The 19,149-nt window shown below is 43.4% G+C and overlaps 1 protein-coding gene across 2 annotated transcripts in view; it reads right to left on the bottom strand.

The window, feature by feature from the left end:
* Positions 1 to 17,135, bottom strand: part of DIPK2B (divergent protein kinase domain 2B) — a 56,624-nt gene extending 39,489 nt beyond the window's left edge. The window contains exons 1-2 of one of the 2 annotated variants that reach the window (XM_012498710.2): positions 16,834 to 17,135; positions 7,994 to 8,258 (exon numbers count right to left, since the gene is read on the bottom strand). In XM_012498710.2, coding sequence (XP_012354164.1) covers positions 7,994 to 8,258; positions 16,834 to 17,066 — 498 coding nt within the window. In that variant the 5' untranslated portion in view covers positions 17,067 to 17,135. The remainder of the gene's footprint in view (positions 1 to 7,993; positions 8,259 to 16,833) is intronic. The other variant, XM_003271026.3, reaches the window with a different exon arrangement.
* Between the last annotated feature and the right edge of the window lie 2,014 nt (positions 17,136 to 19,149).

Raw genomic sequence — 19,149 nt, 5'->3', positions numbered from 1 at the left:
CGTCTTCCTTAGCAGCCCTGCCGTAGCTGTACTGCACTGTGGCTCAAGATGCAGTGTCCTTAAATACAAAGCTGCATTTGGCCCTGCAGGAGGGGAGCCCGGGACTCCCTGGCTCAGCCTCTGATGATGACTGCTGGGGCTTTTCATCCAACTTGACTTTATTTATTCATAAGCAGGGCTGACAGTCAAAGTTCTGAGGCCCCTGAACCGGCCAGATCCCTCCTCCCTTTCGTTTACTTTTATTTCTTTGATTTTTTTTCTCCTCTCATCTCTGCCTTGTCAGTTCTCTGAGCAGAGCCTGTGAGCTCCTTGTGGCATCTTTTTCTTCGCCTAAACACACAGCAACACACACACAAGCAGATATGCACAATTGAAGGCTCTGGCTTAGATCCCAGTTGGAAAATGGGTCTTGAGGAAATCAGAGAAAAGCCACTTAAGTCACACACAGAGAGAATCCCAGGAGGCTGGCCTGACAGGTAGGCTGAGTCGACACTGGGCCATTTGGTGTGAGTTGAAGGATGAGGCAAATCTCCCAACCACGCATCCTATAATAGCTCCCCAGTTGGCTCTTGAAATTCCCATATAAATACAGAAAGATCATGATTTCCAAACTAGAAATTAGGACTCATTTCTGATGGGTTATCAGAAAAACAGGGTGGAGCTGTTTGGCCAAATCCGGGGTGAATGATCACTCAGAGGTTTCATCTCTTATTCCAGCTGAGATCAAAGACAGAGGCTGCTAACTTAGAACACTATTGAGAAGAATTCTGGGGCCACATCTGGGTTTAGTAGGGGAAGAATGCAAGAATATATTAGGAAGACCTGAGATAGTCATGCATGAACTAGTGAAAGCATCGCAATACTGGCTTTACATGCAAATGGCTTCTTAGAGGGCTAACAGTGAAATGCCATTAGCTGTTAACTTCCCGGCACAAATTAAATTACGACATTTGCTGCCCATCAAAAGGTTCTAAGTGAATGGGTCACAGAATAGGGGAAGTTGTTTCTATAGCTTATTCTTCCTTTTTAAAATTGAAGTAAAATTCATATAACATAAAATTAACCATTTAAACCATTTTAAATTATACAATTCAGTGGCTTTTCATACATTCAGAAGACTGTGCAACCATCACCACTATCTAATTCCAGAATCATTTCATCACTCCAGAAAGAAATCCTATACCCATTAGTCACTCCCAATTCTCCCCTCCCCTCAGCCCTTGGCAACCACTGATTTCCTCTCTGTCTCTGTGGATTTGCCTATTCTGGACATTGCCTATAAATTGAATCATATAATATGTGGCTTTTTGTGTTTGGCTTTTTTTTCACTAAGCACCATGTTTTCAAGGTTTACCCATGTAGTAGCATGTATCAGCACTTAATTCCTTTTTATGGCTGAATAATATTCCACTGTATGGATAGAATATATTTTGGTTATCCATTCATTGGTTGATGAACAACATTTGGGTTGTTTCTACCTTTTGACTATTATGAACAGTACTGCTAGGAGCATTCATATACAAGTTTTTTTTTTAAATAGATTTTGTCTCACCATGGTCCCCAGGCTGGTCTTGAACCCCTGGCCTCAAGCAATCCTCCTGCCTCAGCCTCCCGAAGTGCTTGGATTATGGGCGTGAGCCACTATGTCCAGCCCACATAGAAGTTTTTGTTTGATGTAGAGTGGGCCCCATATCCAGTATGACTAGTGTCTTTATTAAAAAAAAGAAAACTTGAAGGCAAACAGGCATACAGAGAAGACAGTGGGACAAGACACAGAGAGAAGACGGCTATCTGCAAGCCCAGGAAAAGGTCCCGGAGCAGACCCTTCCCTCACAGACCTTAGAAGAAACTAGCCCTGCTAACACCTTGATTTTGGATTTCTAACCTCCAGAATTGTGAGACAATAAATTTCTGGTTTTGTTTTGTTAATTTAGTAGTAGACAAAGTCTCCCTATGTTGCCCAGGCTGGTCTCGAACACCTGAGCTCACACAGTCCTCCTGCTTCAACCTCTCAAAGTGCTGGTATTACAGGCATGAGGCACAGTGTCTGGCCTAGATTTCTGTTTTTAAACCGCCCAGTTTGTGGCACTTTGTCACTGCAGCCCTGGAAAACTAGTACAACCCATATTACTTTATTAGAGTGGTACCTACATATAATTTATTCATACTTACATACACTTACAGGTGTTAAGGAACATTCCTTTTCCCTGTGAGTGAAGCAAGTCCCCTACAGTATGTGAGCCAGGGAAGGAGAACAGGTCTTGCTGACCAGCAGACCTAGACCTGGCTCCTCACTCGCTCTTTTTCTTTTTCTTTTTCTTTTTTTTTTATTTTATTTTTTATTACTATACTTTAGGTTTTAGGGTACATGTGCACAATGTGCAGGTTTGTTACATATGTAAATCTCATTTTAACTAATTATATCTGCAATGACCCTATTTCTAAATAAGATCATATTCTGAGGTAGTGGGAGTAAGGACTTCAACATATAAATTTTGGGGAAGGCATAATTCAACCCATAACACAGATATTTTATATACAAAATTATATATATGTGTATATATATAAAATTGTAAAATGGTAAGATAGAAATATTCTAGTATTTTTTTCCTGGTGAATTAAAAAGTTAGCTTTATTTTTTTTTTTTTTTTTTTTTTTTTTTTTTTAGACGGAGTCTCGCTCTGTCGCCCAGGCTGGAGTGCAGTGGCACAATCTCGGCTCACTGCAAGCTCCGCCTCCCGGGTTCACGCCATTCTCCTGCCTCAGCCTCTCCGAGTAGCTGGGACTACAGGCGCCCGCCACCACGCCCGGCTAATTTTTTTTTGTATTTTTAGTAGAGACGGGGTTTCACCGTGGTCTCAATCCCCTGACCTCGTGATCCGCCCGCCTCGGCCTCCCAAAGTGCTAGGATTACAAGCGTGAGCCACCGCGCCCGGCCAAGTTAGCTTTATTGAGACATCATTCCCATACTATACAATTCACCTATTTAAAGTGTACATTTCAATGATTTTTAGTATATTTACACAGTTGTGCTACCATTACAAGAATCAATTTTAGAACATTCTTATCACCCCATAAAGAAACCCCATGCTGTTAACAGTCACTCCCCAACTTCCCTCATCCCCTGGCAACCACTAATCTACTGTCTCTATAGATTTGCCTGTTCTGAATATTTTGTATAAATGGGATCTTATAATGTGCAGTCTTTTGTCTGTTTTCTTTCACTTAGCGTAATATTTTCAAGGTCCATCCATATTGTAGCATGTATCGGTTCTTCATTCCTTTTGATGGCTGAATAATATTCCATTGCATGGACATACCACATTTTATTTACCTGTTAATCAGTTAATAAGTATTTGGATTGTTCCCACTTTTTGATATTATGAATGGTGCTGTTATGATTATTTGTGCACAGGTTTTTATGTGGACATATGTTTTTATTTCACTTGGTAAAATAACTATAAGTGTAGTTGTTAAATGATACAGTCACTGCACATTTAACCTTTGGAAGCAAAGTACCTTCCGGACTAGCTGCCCCATTTTACATTTCTACCAACAATGTATAAGGGTTTTAATGTATCCATGTCCTCCCCAACACTTATTATTATCTGCCTTTTAAATTAAAGCCACTCTTGTGTGTGTAAAAAAAAAAAAAAAGAAGTTTTTGTTTGAACACTTGTTTTCAATTCTCTTGGGTGAATAGGTTAGGGTATTTTTTGGCCACCTTTGGTGAAGACAGATCCATTTGAAACTGATAGGTGAGTTTTGCTACAAAGAAAAGAGCAGGTGTGGCCGGGCCCAGTGGCTCACGCATGTAATCCCAGCACTTTGGGAGGCTGAGGTGGGCGGATCACCTGAGGTCAGGAGTTTGAGACCAGCCTGGCCAACATGGTGAAACCCTGTCTCTACTAAAAATACAAAAATTACCCAGGCGTGGTGGTGGCACCTGTAATCCCAGCTACTCAGGAGGCTGAGACAGAAGAGTCACTTGAACCTGGGAGGCAGAGGTTGCACTGAGCCGAGATGGTGCCACTGCACTCCAGCCTGGGTGACGAGAGTGAAACTCTGTCTCAAAAAACAAACAAACAAACAAACAAACAAAGCAGGTGTTTGGGTGCAGCCTGGATGAGGCACGAAAGTGGGAAAGAGTGTGGTGGCAGAACACCCTGGGCCCACTGTGGAATCCTAAGGGCAAAGGGTCTCTGGAAAGGAGGTGAGGTAGAGATAGAGAAGATGGTGCCAAAATAAGATAGTAATGACCTTGAGCTTAATGGATAGGAGAAGAATGGGTTGGTGCAGAATTTATAAAATGGCTACTAATATTTCCTTTTTTATAAGGAAGGGAAAAATCTATGGTGGAGATGAAAGTGTGGGTTAGGGGAGGGCCAAAGTAAAGTAAAAATTTTTCTGGTTTTGGCTGTGTCTTACCAACATGTTGTTAATAGATGCTGTTTTGGCAGAAAGAAGAAAAGCTTGTTTAGCTGCATGTAATGCAAGATGACAAAATCGGTAGAGAAAATTTTAGCATAACAAATTGAAGAAAGGGATTCACTTATTACGAGAATACTGCTGTGCATTTCTATAGTGATGGACTTCTAAGGCATATTCTTGTCTATAAGCCCATTAGGATAAATGAATCAGACAGAGCAGGTACTATTTTCTGTCATTTGAGAAATAAGAAAATCAAGGCACCCAGCACAGCTCCCGATGAGTAGTAGGTATTCAGTCAGTATTTGCTAAATAAATGAAGCAGAGTCATATCAAGTTAAAGAATATCAGAGCTTGGAGGGTCTTTGAGATCATCCAGAAGCCCTCTTCCCATCTCAGTTTTGGAGAAGGAATGTCAGAGCAGATCGGGGAAATTTTGGGCTTAAATCCAAGGTCAATTGGTCAGGGAGTGAAGGACCCAAGTCAGTAGTGTGTCCTTTGTCTCAGTACAGAGTGTCAACATATCAACTATAATGCCGGGTGGTGATTTGTGCTCTTGCCTGTCTCTACCACTGAGCCATACGCTTCTGGGGGGCGGAGCTTGCGTCTGATTCATCTTTGAATACCCAGGATGTTGTAGCACAGTTGATGAAACTTGTTGGATGGATGAACAGGAATGGAAGCTCTGTGTTATTACTGTGTCTCTGCTCCTTCTTCTCACTTTTCCATAGCTTTTAGTGGCAGATACGAAACTCAACCATAATTTTCAGGCTCCAGGAATCTTTTCCCTATACCCTAGTGTCTACATTCACCAAGGTAGGTGACACAAGATGTACTCATAGAGTGCAGACTGCAAAAGATGTACCTGGCAGGTTGCTTTGGACTTGTTAGGCCCCCTGGGATAATCTCTACTGTACTGTTATTATGGAAGTATCTAGAAGGTGAGAGAAACAGGACATTTTCCTTAGTTCAAAGCCCAATGCCAGTCTAGCTACCTTAGGTAGAATCCCAAGTGTATCTTGCACACCAGAAAATTCCTTCCTGGCTGGGCGCGGTGGCTCACACCTGTAATCCCAGCACATTGGGAGGCCGAGGCTGGTGGATCACTTGAGGTTAACAGCTCGAGACCAGCCTGGCCAACATGGTGAAACCCCACCTTTACAAAAAATACAAAAATTAGTCAGGGTGTGGTGGCATGCACCTGTAATCCCAGCTTCTCGGGAGGCTGAGGCAGGAGAATCGCTTGAACCCGGGAGGCAGAGGTTGTAATGAGCAGAGATCACACCACTGCACTCCAGCCTGGGTGATGGAGCAAGATTCTGTTTAAAAAAAAAAAAAAGAAGAAAAGGAAAGTTCCTTCCTTTGGTATGTTGTCCAGGTCCCAGGTGGAGGAGGTAGACTTGCCTTGGAGAAATTATGCTTTTCAGAATGGGGCTGGACAATGATGGGGGCAGTTAAGAGGTGATAGGATCTTCAAGGGGTTCTGAAACAATTCTTTGTCTACCTTGTTTTGCTCTTCTTGGGGACTTCTGTTTGTTCCTGAGCACATATTTGAGGCAAAATGGAGGAGGTCTCATAGTGGTCTTTCCCATGCCTCCGTACTAGTTATGGCCAGCCTGTGAATGGCATATGGTGGGTACAAAAGCTAGTGCATGAAGGGTCTGTCTGCAGGGCAGAAAGAGAGGCACAGAGGGTTGCACGTTAACCACAGTGTGAGATTTGTTATCTGACCTCTGTTCTGTTTCTGCCCTGTGTTAAGCATCCACCATGGGGTTCTTCTACTTAAGCCTCCACTTCCTGTTTCCTGCACCAACTCCAAGACTCTCATATTAGATCTTGCCAACACCTCCCCAGCCTGGGGACAGCGTGACTTCTTCTGGTTTGCTCTCTTCTCACTCAGTGCCAATAAATTCATAGAGTGCAGACTGCAAATCACCACCTTGGAAAGCTCAGTTTTATTCAATGTTCGATTATGGCCATATTACCAGCAACCTGACTCCTCCTGATTTCAAAATAGTTTCCACATGTATTAGTCAGGGTTCTCCAGATAAACAGAACTAATAGGATGTATAGATAGATAGATGGAGAGAGATTTATTATAAGAAATTGGCTCATGTGACCATAGAGACTGACAGTTCCTAAGATCTGCAGTTGGCAAGCTGGAGACTCAGGAGGGCCAATGGTATAGTTCTACTCCAAGGGCTGGCAGGCTTGAGACCCAAGAAGAGCTGATGTTTCAATGTGAGTCTGAAGGCAGGAAAAAAGCCAATGTCCCAGCTCAAATGCAGCCAGTCAGGCAGGAGGAGTTCCCTCTTATTAGGAAGCGGGTCAGCTTTTATTATATTGAGGCCTTCGGCCGACTGGATGAGTCCCACACACATAATCTGCTTGACTCAGTCTACTGATCTCAATGTTAATCTCATCCAAAGTCATTTTCACAGAAACACTCAGAATAATGTCTGACTAAATAGCTGGGCATCCCACGGCCCAATCAAGTTGACACATAAAATTAACCATCACACCACACAACCTAAGCACAAAACCAGATGGTCTTGTTACATGGATGAGATAGCCAAGAACCAGTGATTTTTCTTTGCTCTATGTCTCTTATCTTACAGAAGCCAACAGAGCGTTTGTTAGCACTTAGAATTCACCCAGGCAGCCTGAGGTACCCATGTAAAGGACCTAGTGGCCCAGGGAGCGTGAGAAGCAGCCTCAGCATCCCCAAGAGAAGGTCGGTTCAAGTCCTCCCTCCTTGTCATGACAGGGAGGTCGGGGTGAGCCTCTCCTTTCTCATCTTTGCTGAAGGTGAGCCACTCAGTCCTCTGAGGTGGCATCTTCTGCACAAAGGGGCTCAGCTAGATGTGTGTGGAGGGCCATGGCTGTGCTGGTTCGGATGAAGAAGGGTTATACTTGAGATGATAGTACAGGAGGGAACCAATGCAGAATATGATGATGGCACCAGCAAGGTGCTGAAGTTCCCAGCACAGCATGCCCATGGGAGTGGGTGGGAGGCTCTCAGGTGGGAAGAGGTTGTAGTGTTATCAAAGTTGGCTTCTGTAGTGGCTGAGGTTTGGTTCTTCCTTACAGTGGGAGATAGAAGAGGAACTTGGCTTTCAAAGTTGTCTCTCGGTGTTGTGAAACAGGATATATATGGGAGCTTCTAAGAGAGAATACTCAGCTAGCCTGGGGGCTGGCAAAGAGCTGTCAGAGAATGATGCAGGTGAGTTGAGCCCTGGCAGGGAGGTGGACTGGCAAGGGTCATCCTGTCAGATCTTCAGGCCAGAGGTCGCAGCTAGGAACTTTCTCGAATCGTCACTGAGGGTCACATCAGAGAGAATGGGAAATGACAATGGGATGAAACCTTATAAGTAAACCTTGTTTAGTTCCTGTCTTACCATAAGCCACTCTGTTTTATGACAGTGTTTTGTCACACTTCAGACAGACCACAGCTTCTCCTTTTTCTCAAACTGAGATGTGAGATGGGAATGAATCTCTCTCTTTCTCTCTCTCTCTTTTTCTCATCATCCCCTTCACACCCCCTTCCCATGGCCTTCACACTCACCTGCACCAGGTCTGGTGTGAGGCGCTTGGCCTGCAGCCATTTCTGGAACCTCTCTGTTTTCCGCAGGACACGCTCAATGCTGCAGGTCTTTGGGGCTGATGCAGAGGCACAGATTCTCCTGTCTGAGATCTCGTTTTGATATTTGCTGACCAGTCTAAAGATCTCCACAGGGCGCCAGATTTTGGAATCATCTGAGTAATTTGCAGGATAAGAAAGCAAGAAGTCGGGAGGCAGTCCAAGGTGGGAAGCCAGCCAGTTGTCAGACCTGTTGGAAGAATAACCCTTTGAGGATTGGCCTGTGAGGTGGAGGCTCACAGAGCCCAGGGACAGGGAGACAGGGGAAAATAGCCCAACTGACCCATTTCTCCTACTTAGACTGAGGTGTTCGAAATTCTTTTTGTGAGAGGACTATTTTTGCTTCTTCAAACTTACGGTAGTGTATATGTCATATCAGAAAACGTGAGGCACAAACATTATCCTCTTCATACAACTGGCACAGAAAGACTAGCCATAGCTCTCTGAACTTTTACTCCCTGTAAAGATAGCAGCTTTACATACACTGACATTTTTGATTCCCCTAATCCCCAATTTCCACTTTACAAGGGTGGAAACTGAGGCTATAGAGCTTAAGTACCTTGGCCAAGGTCAGACAATATGTTGCCAATCAGAGGTGTGGACCCCGGGCTGTCAGTCAGCACACCCCAGTATCTCTCCCTTTCCCTACACTGATTCCCCAAACTGCTTACCCTCTGACCAATGGCTGGGTCTTGGAACCACAGAGGTTCTTGAAGAGGCTCTTGGGGCTGCACTAGGGAGACCACTCTACCTCCATACCCAACCCCAAGCAGCCCCATTAGTCTACAAATTTAAGTCTTCAGCACCAACAAAGTCTCAGGCAAGAATGACCACTAAATGGTCATCAACTTGGAAGCTACCTGGGCTCCAGGAGGTGTGTGATTCTACATGATGGCCTGGCCAGTCCTTAATCCTCCTGGAGGAGAGGCATTGGCTTATTTATTTATTTATTTATTTTTGAGATGGAGACTCACTCTGTTGCCCAGGCTGGAGTGCTATGGCTCGATCTCAGCTCACTGCAACCTCTGTCTCATGGATTCAAGCGATTCTCCTGCCTCAGCCCCCCCAGTAGCTGGGATTAGAGGAGTGCACCACCACGCCCAGCTAATTTTTGTATTTTTAGTAGAGACGTCATTTTACCATGTTGGCCAGGCTGGTCTTGAACTCCTGGCCTCAGGTGATCCGCCCGCCCCTGCCTCCCAAAGTGTTGGGATTACAGGCGTGAGCCACTGTGCCTGGCAGGCATTGGCCTATTATCACCTGCCAATTTCCTAGGCCCCACAGTTGTGTTTTCTCCATAGTCATTTATCCAGCTGCGTGCTGATATTTCCGTTAGGGAAGAATGTTAAATCTCTTTTTGATTTATGTATGAAAAATTACTCAGAAAAAGTTTACCTTCATTATTATTAACAATTGAAGGTCATACTGCAAATGAAAATCAGGCAGCATACAACATGTTATATATTTAATTTAAATAAGAATATTTCAATTCTTATTATTGGGCATTATTGGGCCACCCCATGATAATGAGTTTTGGATAATGCGTTTTGGAAGAATTAGCATTTTGATTAGACCCAAACCCTAGATTGTGTTGTTTTTTTCTCTTACCTGACACAACTTTACCCTAACAGACTGCAAGCTTTTCCTACTGTTTTGATGGCAAAGAAAGTCACACACAAAAAATCACAAGGGCAAAGAGGTCAAGGGACTTGTCCAGGAAGCTGGACAGCCCAGGCCTCTGAACCCCTGAGTTATGCACTAGAGCTCCAGCCTCTCACATCTGGGAAGGTGCTCCAGTGGAAACTGTCAGTGAGCAACTTCCGCAATGCAGGACAATGAAAATTGCAATGGAAGTAGGCACAAAGGAGTCTGTACAAGAACACTGGCATCAATGTATTTAAAAAGGTGAAACAGTGTAACCTTGTAATGAGTCCATTTTACTGGAAGTTTCAGGACAACTATGGGAAAAGATCCTCCCCTCTAGGTGGATAAGGAAAGGCCCAGGACCCAGAGACAGGCCTGTCTGCCTGTATCCTGCAGCTGCTCCTGCTCGTGGAGTTTCAAACCCACCCCTACTCCCCTCCCCCACCCCCCGGCCACCAAAGGGACTGGAGCTGGAAAGTTATCACTAGGTGGCTCTTTTAGATAATGATAAGAGTAACACGCATTTGTGAAACACTTAAGTGTGCCAGTCACTTTACTAAACACTTTATATGTACAGATTCATATAAATCTGAGGCTGATACTATTGTTAACATACAGATGAGGAAACTGAGGCACAGAGTGATTATGTCATTTGCCCAAGGTCACATGACCAAGAATTGGAGGAAGTGGCATTCAAGTCTCCTGGGCTTGCAGTGGGGACACCACTGGACCTCCATACCCAACCCCAAGGAACCCCATTAATTTTTTTTTTTGAGACAGAGTCTTGCTCTGTCACCCAGACTAGAGTGCAGTAGCACGATCTTGGTTCACTGCAACCTCCACCTCCTGGGTTTAAGCGATTCTTCTGCCTCAGCCTCCCAAGTAGCTGGGATTACAGGTACATGCCACCACAGATGGCTAATTTTTGTATTTTTAGTAGAGACAGGGTTTCACCATGTTGGCCAGGCTGGACTCAAACTCCTGTCTTCAAGTGATCCACCTGCCTCAGCCTCCCAAAATGCTGGGATTACAGGTGTGAGCCACCATGCTTGGCCCCATTAATTTTAATTTTGTTTCTTTCACCACTTTGTGGTTGCTTATTCCTTTATCACCCATTTTATGAATTAGCTCATAGAAACAGATTGATAACATTATTAGGGGTTATAGGTGGCAGGATCCTTGAAGATTATTTTGTCCCTTCCCCATCTTGTCCCTTCCCCATCTTGTTTTGAGGATGAGAAAATTGAAAAGAGAATTGAAAAGGATGAGAAAATTGAAAAGAGAAAATTAAAAGCAAAATATATATGTGACTTTTCTGAAGACTCACAGACAATTAGTGGTAGAGGAGGGCAGGTCTCAGGGCTCCTGTTCTCCCAATTGGTGGGGGTGGTGTGGGAAGAGATTTCTTGCCCTGTGAGACAAATTCATTGTCCTTTTTTTCTGTCCCCACCTCCTAAGGAGGCTCCGCTGAGACGACAGCACTGCCTTGGCAGATGACTTGTAATGAGTGCCTGGGCAGGTTCAGTGATGGCTTGAGGCATTCCATAAGGACTAACTGAGACAAACAAGATTGCAGGCTGCACTTCTCCCCTTATTCAAAATGGTAATAAATTTATTGCATTGAATGGGAAAAATGTATATTCTTACAGCGTTGACTACCTACTTTATTGAATAGAAGAATGTCAGTGAGAAAATGTCAGTGCTTTTTATTCACTAAAATGTTACTATCCTGGAATTTGGACAACCACAAAGCAGAGACATCATTCTCATCTTCCTTCTAAATTGAGATCATGGGCCTGACTGAAGTGAGGCTGGCCAAGTTCCTGATTGTGTTGAAAGATGGACAAGCAGAATTACAGTTTCTCAGAGCTGGAAAAAACATCAAGGCCATGTGGTCCAATCCCCCCAAGTCCCTCAACATGGGGTGGGAGTGTAGGGGAGAGCGACAGCTTTGGAATTAGAATAAAATGCCCTCTTCCCGTGCATTCTTCTCATGCTTGCATCTGGTCAAACATGAAGTCTGTAGATATGCCTTTCTAAATAGTTTTTCCTCCCTTCCCTCTTCTTCGTCCCATAGCTCTGCACTGAACGCTTAACCCATTTAGCACCTTTCCAAAGCTCTCAGGCTACAGTTCATGCTCCTTAGTGCTTAGAGCTTAGTTCACAATGCTCTGCCTGCTGCATTGCCTGCTGCTCTTCTTACAAGTTTGCTTTGGTCTCACCAAACCACTGACTATCCTTGGATAAGCCACATTCTTTCAGGCCTCTGAGGTTCCAATCACCTGTCATATGCTGACACGTTTGTCTGAGACAGTTTCTTCCTCTTTCTTGTCTGGAAAATTCCAATGTAGCCCTTTAAAATCCAGATGGATATCACCTCTTTGGAACACACTCCCTCATCCCCCAGTTGGGACCTTCCCGCACACTCCCATGATACCCTGTGTGAGACATTTAAAAATATTTCCTATACTCTGTTTTAACCACTGATTTACTTCTTTGTCTTCCTAATAGAAAGTAAACTCCTTCAGAGCAAATATTTGACCTCTTTTAACTTTGTAACTCAGTGTTCAGCAGAGTACCAAGTTAGTGCTCAATACTTTACAGGTGGATGGATGGTTGGGTATTTAGATGTATAGATAGATAAGTGAGTAGATAGACGCATGGAGGGCCGGATGGTGGGATGCACAGTGTGATGGTTGGGTGGAAGAATGCATGGAGGGCCACCTGGATGAATGGGTGGATGGATGGTGGATGAATGGGTGCATGGATTCACATAAGGCTGACTGAACATGTAGATGGATGCTTTTGCCGTCAGCTCTTGAGTCCTGTATTTCCCAAGGCCCCTGAGTTGATGTGAAGAAGTGAGTTAAGACAATAATTATTATCAACTTCTGAGGGCAAGGAGACAGACAAGAGACAAGGGAGAAGGGAAGGCAAAATCAGGCCTGATGATTTAGTTATTTTACTGTGAGCCCTCCACTGCTCAGTTGGAAGTGTTTAAACATTTTTTTTAGACTTCGATAGTAGAGGTGGTACATAAGACCAAGTGTATGTATAGTAAGGAAGGTGAGATTAAAGCATTAGCCCTGGTAAGAGCCTAGGAACTCCTAGGAATTATTGTGATTAGAGGTACTGCCACTATTTACTCCCCACCCCCACACCCTGCACGCACAATACTGACCAACCAGATCATGGGAAAATCTTACCAATTGGTGTGACTTCTCAGGGCTTTGTATATAGGTATATTGTCAGTAGGAAGAATATGGCAATCAGACTTACTCATTTTCCTAGCTTCCCTTAACTTTTTCATTCAGGATTTAAAAGTCAACATGGAATGCATGGGAAAATTAGTACTGAAAACATTCATAATTTTAAAGGTCAGTGGTTGAGTATGGGAAGTATGTGATTCATCCTTAGCATTCTTGCCAAAGGAAAGATAAAGGAAAAGAGGAGAGGTGATGTCCATCTGCTAATCATGTGTGTTCAGCATATCCAGCCAGCCTGGGAAACCCATCTATGATTTGTTGCTGAACAGATGCAAGCATTGTCCAATCCTTAGTGAGGAATAGGACCTGGCTATAGCATTTCAACCAAACAGCTGAGAGTTTTGGATGGGCTTTCCCCTAAGATGTCATGGTAATCACTTTTTTTTTTTTTTTGAGACACAGTCTTTCTCCTAAGGTGTCATGGTAATCACTTTTTTTTTTTTTTTGAGACAGAATCTTGCTCTTTCACCCAGGCTGGAGTACAGTGGCATGATCTCGACTCACTGCAGCCTCCGCCTCCCGGGTTCAAGCAATTCTCCTGCCTCAGCTTCCCGAGTAGCTGGGACTATAGGCGTGCGCCGCCACGCCCGGCTAATTTTTGTATTTTTAGTAGAGACGGGGTTTCACATTGTTGGCCAGGATGGTCTTGATCTCCTGACCTCGTGATTTGCCCGCCTTGGCCTCCCAAAGTGCTGGGATTACAGGTGTGAGCCACCGCGCCCGGCCGGTAATCACTTTTTTTAAGTGGGAAAATGTTTGGAGATCAAAAAGAAGAGAATGAACAAATACACCATTAGAAAGAGAGGCAAAGGATGTGAACCTGTAGACAATTTAGCAAAGAAATACAAATGGTCAATAAATCTGAAAAAGGGCTGAACTCAGAAGAAATTCAAACTAAAAAAAAAGTATTGAATATTTGTAAGTGTGCAGGAAGTGAGCTTTATAAGTAGAAGCTTCCATTTAGATATATATATCTCCTTCAATTTTGTCTTTTTGACCCAGAAATTTCACTTTTAGGAGTTTGTCAGAAGGAATTCATCACTCATGTGCACAAAATATAGCTACAGGGATGTTTAACATAGAACTGTTTATAATACCAAAAAATAAAATAAAAACCTCTAGTTTCACAATGGTGGTTTTAGTAAATTATAGTTAAATAACTAAATAAGTTATGCTTAAATAGTTAAATAAATTATGGTTGATTGATGCAATTGAATACCATGAAGCTGTTAAAAATCAAAGTGTGTGGAAGATCATTTAATAATGTGGAAAGATGTTCCTGATATATTGTTAAATAATAGTTTCCAAAAAGTATACATAGCATGTTCACATTTTTGTCAAAAAAGTTTCTTAATTCACACTTAGAAAAAGGGTGGCAAGGAAATGCAACAAAATGTTGACTAAGGGGCAATCTCTTGGTGGAAGAATTATATGTGATTTTATTTTGGGCTTTCTTTAATCAACCTTTCCTGAAAATACTAAAATAAACAGGCACGACTTTGATAATAAGAAAAAAGGTATTTATATTGTAGAGAAAAGGACTCTAAACAGGACCACCTCCCCAGACCCACTGACTGCCTCTCTCTGCCTCTTTGTGCTGAGGATGACCATTCTCAATGTGCAGAGCTATAAACCCCAATCTGCCCTGCCTGGTGTTTTCCTGCTTGTATCTACACACTTCCCTTTCACGGGCACATGGAAAATGAATTCTAAGGGAGATGAAGTAATATCCTGGACTCTAATGGAATGCAAACCTATTTAGGGAAATGCTTTCTGATTCGGGCTAGCATCTGCCAAACGCTAGTAAGAAAAACTTCATTTATTGCCCTTTGGTGAATATGCAGTCATCCTAGAGCTCTTCCTCAATTGAATCCTTAAATTTCTCTCCCTCCTTTTAAAAAATATGTCTGTCTTCTTATTGCCTCTCTCCAAGGAATCAGCACCCCTTCGCCTGTGTTCTCGATCCTCTTTATCTCATTTCCTAGGCGGAAAACCTTGAGTTCACATCCAACATCTGCATATTTATTTACCCTCGCATGGTGTTGGTTGACTGAATGACTCTATAGCTGAACCAACCTGTATCCTTCCTGTTCTACTTTGTTCCCAGTGACTTGTGTCCTGGACTATGGGAACTGGTCTCACAGCCCCTGCCAACACCACCAGTCCGTCCTGTCCACTTTGCACGAGCTCTTCCCAAATCACAGGTCTGACGTTGCCCCTCCCCAGCCTCACACTCTCACCATGGCCTGCAATAGAGATTCCTCAGTAGGTGGTCTTTCAAAAATGCCTTTAAAAATGCTTAATATGCCTTTAAAAAGGCTTAATAGGAAAAGTCTACACCAACTCCATAAAATACCTCACAAAAGAAGTTTAACATTTTTGATTGGTATTTTCTATTTATTATTTCTATTTAGTAATTTGGTTGAGTAAGCAAAGATGTCTTTGATTAATACAGATTGCAAATAAAATCATTGTTAATTAATGCCTCTTGTTTGGTCACCAAATCGTAAAAGCATAAGTTAGGTCATTTGAGGAAGATGGAGGAGAAAGGGCATATATATGACAAAGGGTCTTTGGCACTAAAAAGACTGGAAACCACTGGTCCACAGGATTAAGGCCCCAATTCCTTGGCATGGCAATTAAAGACCCCCTGCCCCATATATCCCTTCAACCTCCTCCTCTGTCATGCCTCCACACACACCCCATAGCTCTAGCTAAGCACCTCTCACTTCTTCCCACACCTTTGCTTAAGATGTTACTTCCACTTTAAGCCCTTCACTTCCTGTTACTTTTCAGCTCATCCTTTAAAAGGCTTTGCTCAGTATACCTTCTCCTGGGGAAGCCCTTCACTTCCTGTTACTTTTCAGCTCATCCTTTAAAAGGCTTTGCTCAGTATACCTTCTCCTGGGGAAGCCCTTCCTCAGTTCCCATTTGGAATTAATGGAGCTCCTGGAGGTCCTTTACACTGCCTTGCATCAGACCAAGCTTTATTATTATTATTTATAACATGACTCCCTTGTCCTGAGCCCCAGGAAGGCAATGGCCAGAGTTATAGTTGCTGTCACCCCAGTACCTGCTAGAGTTTGGCTGTGGTAAAGGCTCATGGACTGTGTGTTGATAGGCTTAAATTCCAAGTGTGACACCATTCTTTGCTGAGAGCCATGTGCATTGCAATTTACTAAACTCCAGTTTTCCTCTGATCAAGGCCATTTCTCACAACAGAAAGCTGGCTCAGAAACTTTGGAGCAAACTGTCCTGGTTTGAATTCCACATCTGCCACTTATTAGGTGGTGACCTTGTGCAAGTTACTTAATCCTTTTTAAAAAATAAATTTTATTGTGTATATTTAAAGTATACAACACGATGTTATAAGATGCATATATATAGTGAAATGGGTCCCATCATCTCACAGAGTTACCCATTTCCCCCTACTGAAGTCACTTTATCTGGCTATGTCTCAGCTTACCACCTCAATAATGGGGGAACACCATTAACTCTCACAATGGTTTAAAATAGATGTCACATTGTAGGCTTTCTATAAATTTTATTTCCCACCCACTTTGAGAAATGAACTTGATAAACTCAACAGTCCCAGGCTACTCCATTCATAGGAAAGAAAACTTCAAGCTTTCACTTCAAAAGGAAATGTTGGATTTAGCATTTAGGGCTGGAATTTGGCTTCACCTCTTGCCCTCCTACCCACCCCAACTTCAGACCATTACCACTCTGATTAAATGGATTTGTTTCAGCTCCCACCCATATTACATCCTGATTCCTTTTCAACAAATTCCTGGACATCTTCATAAGAAGGGAACAGAATTTTGTGATTCAGAGTTATTTGATTGAGATTCTGACCTTATTTCTTCTTTAAAGAACTTCTTGCAGATAGATGTCCCGATGCAGGCATTGCATTTATCAAGACTGAGGAAAGTCCTTCCAAAATTGTAGCTGGTTCTGACTTGGGGCACCAGAGAAGAAAGGGAAGAAGCTGGCAAGGAGAAAGAACAGCTCAGGGCTGAGACCCACAGCAGCAGGGCCAGCCAGCCAGGGCGGAGGGCGGCAGCCTCAGGCCCCAGCTGGGGCTCCATCTTGGGCTCTGGGCTCCAGCTGCAGCCTCTGGCTGCCCACTCGAGGCTGTACAGAGGCAGGGCTTGGCCAAAGAGGAAGCTGTCAGAGGGGGCTGGCTTCTGGGTGCTGACCCCATCCCAGCCTCCCAGGTTTCTCTTTGAGGATGCTGAGGAGCTTGGGGCTAATGAGGCTGGGGAGGAGGTGAGGAAGTCAGTGGAGGATGCTGATAACGCTGTTTCCAGAGTTACTCTTCCTTTGCCGGGGGCGGCTGCTTCAGGCTGGGGAGGGGCTCACTGGCAGATTTCGGGAAGGACAATTGTCAGGGCTTCCCTGTGTGGTCCTTTTGACAAACACAGGATATCCCGGCAGGGCAGGAAAGGTCCATGCAGGATGTGTGTCCAACCTGCGTTCCACCTGGGAGTTTCAAAGGATCCTGAAAGCCTCCACCCTCCACTGTTTTAATTCCAGGTTTATCTGTCCCTATGGATTACATGTGCACCCCAATTTTTGACCCCTCTGTGCTAGGTCATTTGTCCTGCCCCTTAATCAGCCCTACTTCCCCCACTTTTACCATATTTGCCTGTGAAATAACTAGAGGTTAGCTTGCTTGCCATTAACTGGCATATTTAGCACTGATTTGAAAGCTTTTTGCTGCTTTGGGAAGAGAAAACCTCAGGTTAGTCCATCTTCTCTTGCTGGTCTGAGAACAAGAGACCGGAAAGAACCCGGTGGCCTCTGTGGCATGATGAGGGGAGCACCAGAAAGAGCCCTCTGACTGCACACAGCTGTGTCTATCCCTCTCCCACAGATCTGAAAGCTTCTCTTCCTTTACCAACTTGCTTCACTTCTCGGTGGCTTGGCCGGATTTGGTAGGATTTAACTGCCCCAGGATTGCCTTCCTCTGGATACCAAGATAATGTCCACAGCATGGAGTAGATGGGAGTGCTAATTTGGGAACAGAGAGAACCTCTGAGAACCAAATCAGGGAAGTCAGGTTGCCTCATATTCTGTGAGAGGATGGAGGTGGAGAGCGGGGCACAGTTTGAAAATATGAGAAAGTGCATAGGAAGATGGGGCTGGGGGTGAGGAAAAGGGAGGTAAGAGGGAGTGGGGATTGCCTCTGGACAATTGACAAGTTTTGCTAAACATTGGTGGGAAGAGCAGGTAAAGGCAATTTTCTGATGATTAAGCACGTGCTTATCAGCATCTGTATAGCCTTCTCAGTAAAATGTCTGGTCATGTTTGCATTTTATTGGTAAGTTTTGACACTTGTTTATATATTCTAGATCCGAGTCTTCTGTTGGATATGTGGCTTGCAAATATTTTCTCCCCGGGGCTAACTTGTCTTTTATTCTTTTAACAGAGTCTTTTGCAGAGTGAAAGCTTTGATTTTGAAGTCCAATTTGTTAATTTTTTCTTTTTGAATCATGCTTTTGGTGTCAGGTGTGATAAAAGAAAAACTTGAGCACATTTACATTTTAAAGAGTTTATTTGAATATTCAGCGATTCATGAATCAGGGCAGTATCAGACTGCAAACATTCTGCTGGGAGGGGCAAGAAAGGAAACTTTTATAGTGTTTGCAGAAGCAGGACAAAGAAAACAATTTTTATTGGTTAGAGTGGAAAGTCCCTAGTTAGAGATTAATTGGTGATTTTTTTGATTGGTACATTTTCTAGTTTAAATTTACTATTTACATTGGGCTTTGGTTTGTTCACACAGGAATTTAAAGTGCCAGAGCCACCTCAGTCTAATGGCCTTCCAATTAGAATTTTAAAACATAATTCATCCTTTTTGATCAGCCTCTCATTTAAGAGATATTGACTAAAACTTGGGCATAAGCTCCACTCTCTGTGACCATCATGGCTAAGTTGTCCTTGTCTCAGTGTGAAACTCATAAGTCACAACATCAAGCTCATTGAAGAAAGATTCCTTTTGTTGTTCATCTCATTTTTGTTGCTCTAATTACAGTGAGACCATCTGGCATACCGTTGATGACTGTGAACACACATTTAAGACCCTCAAGTGAATATAGTTCACCAGGGAGATTATGATGGCTACCAGGAGGATAATACTGAAAGACTGCAGTATGTTCCTTAGCCAAG

This window comes from Nomascus leucogenys, chromosome X (genome assembly GCF_006542625.1).
Source record: "Nomascus leucogenys isolate Asia chromosome X, Asia_NLE_v1, whole genome shotgun sequence".
Taxonomy (NCBI): domain Eukaryota; kingdom Metazoa; phylum Chordata; class Mammalia; order Primates; family Hylobatidae; genus Nomascus; species Nomascus leucogenys.
Note: the sequence above shows the minus strand (reverse complement) of the source record. Positions and strands in the feature narration are given on the sequence as shown.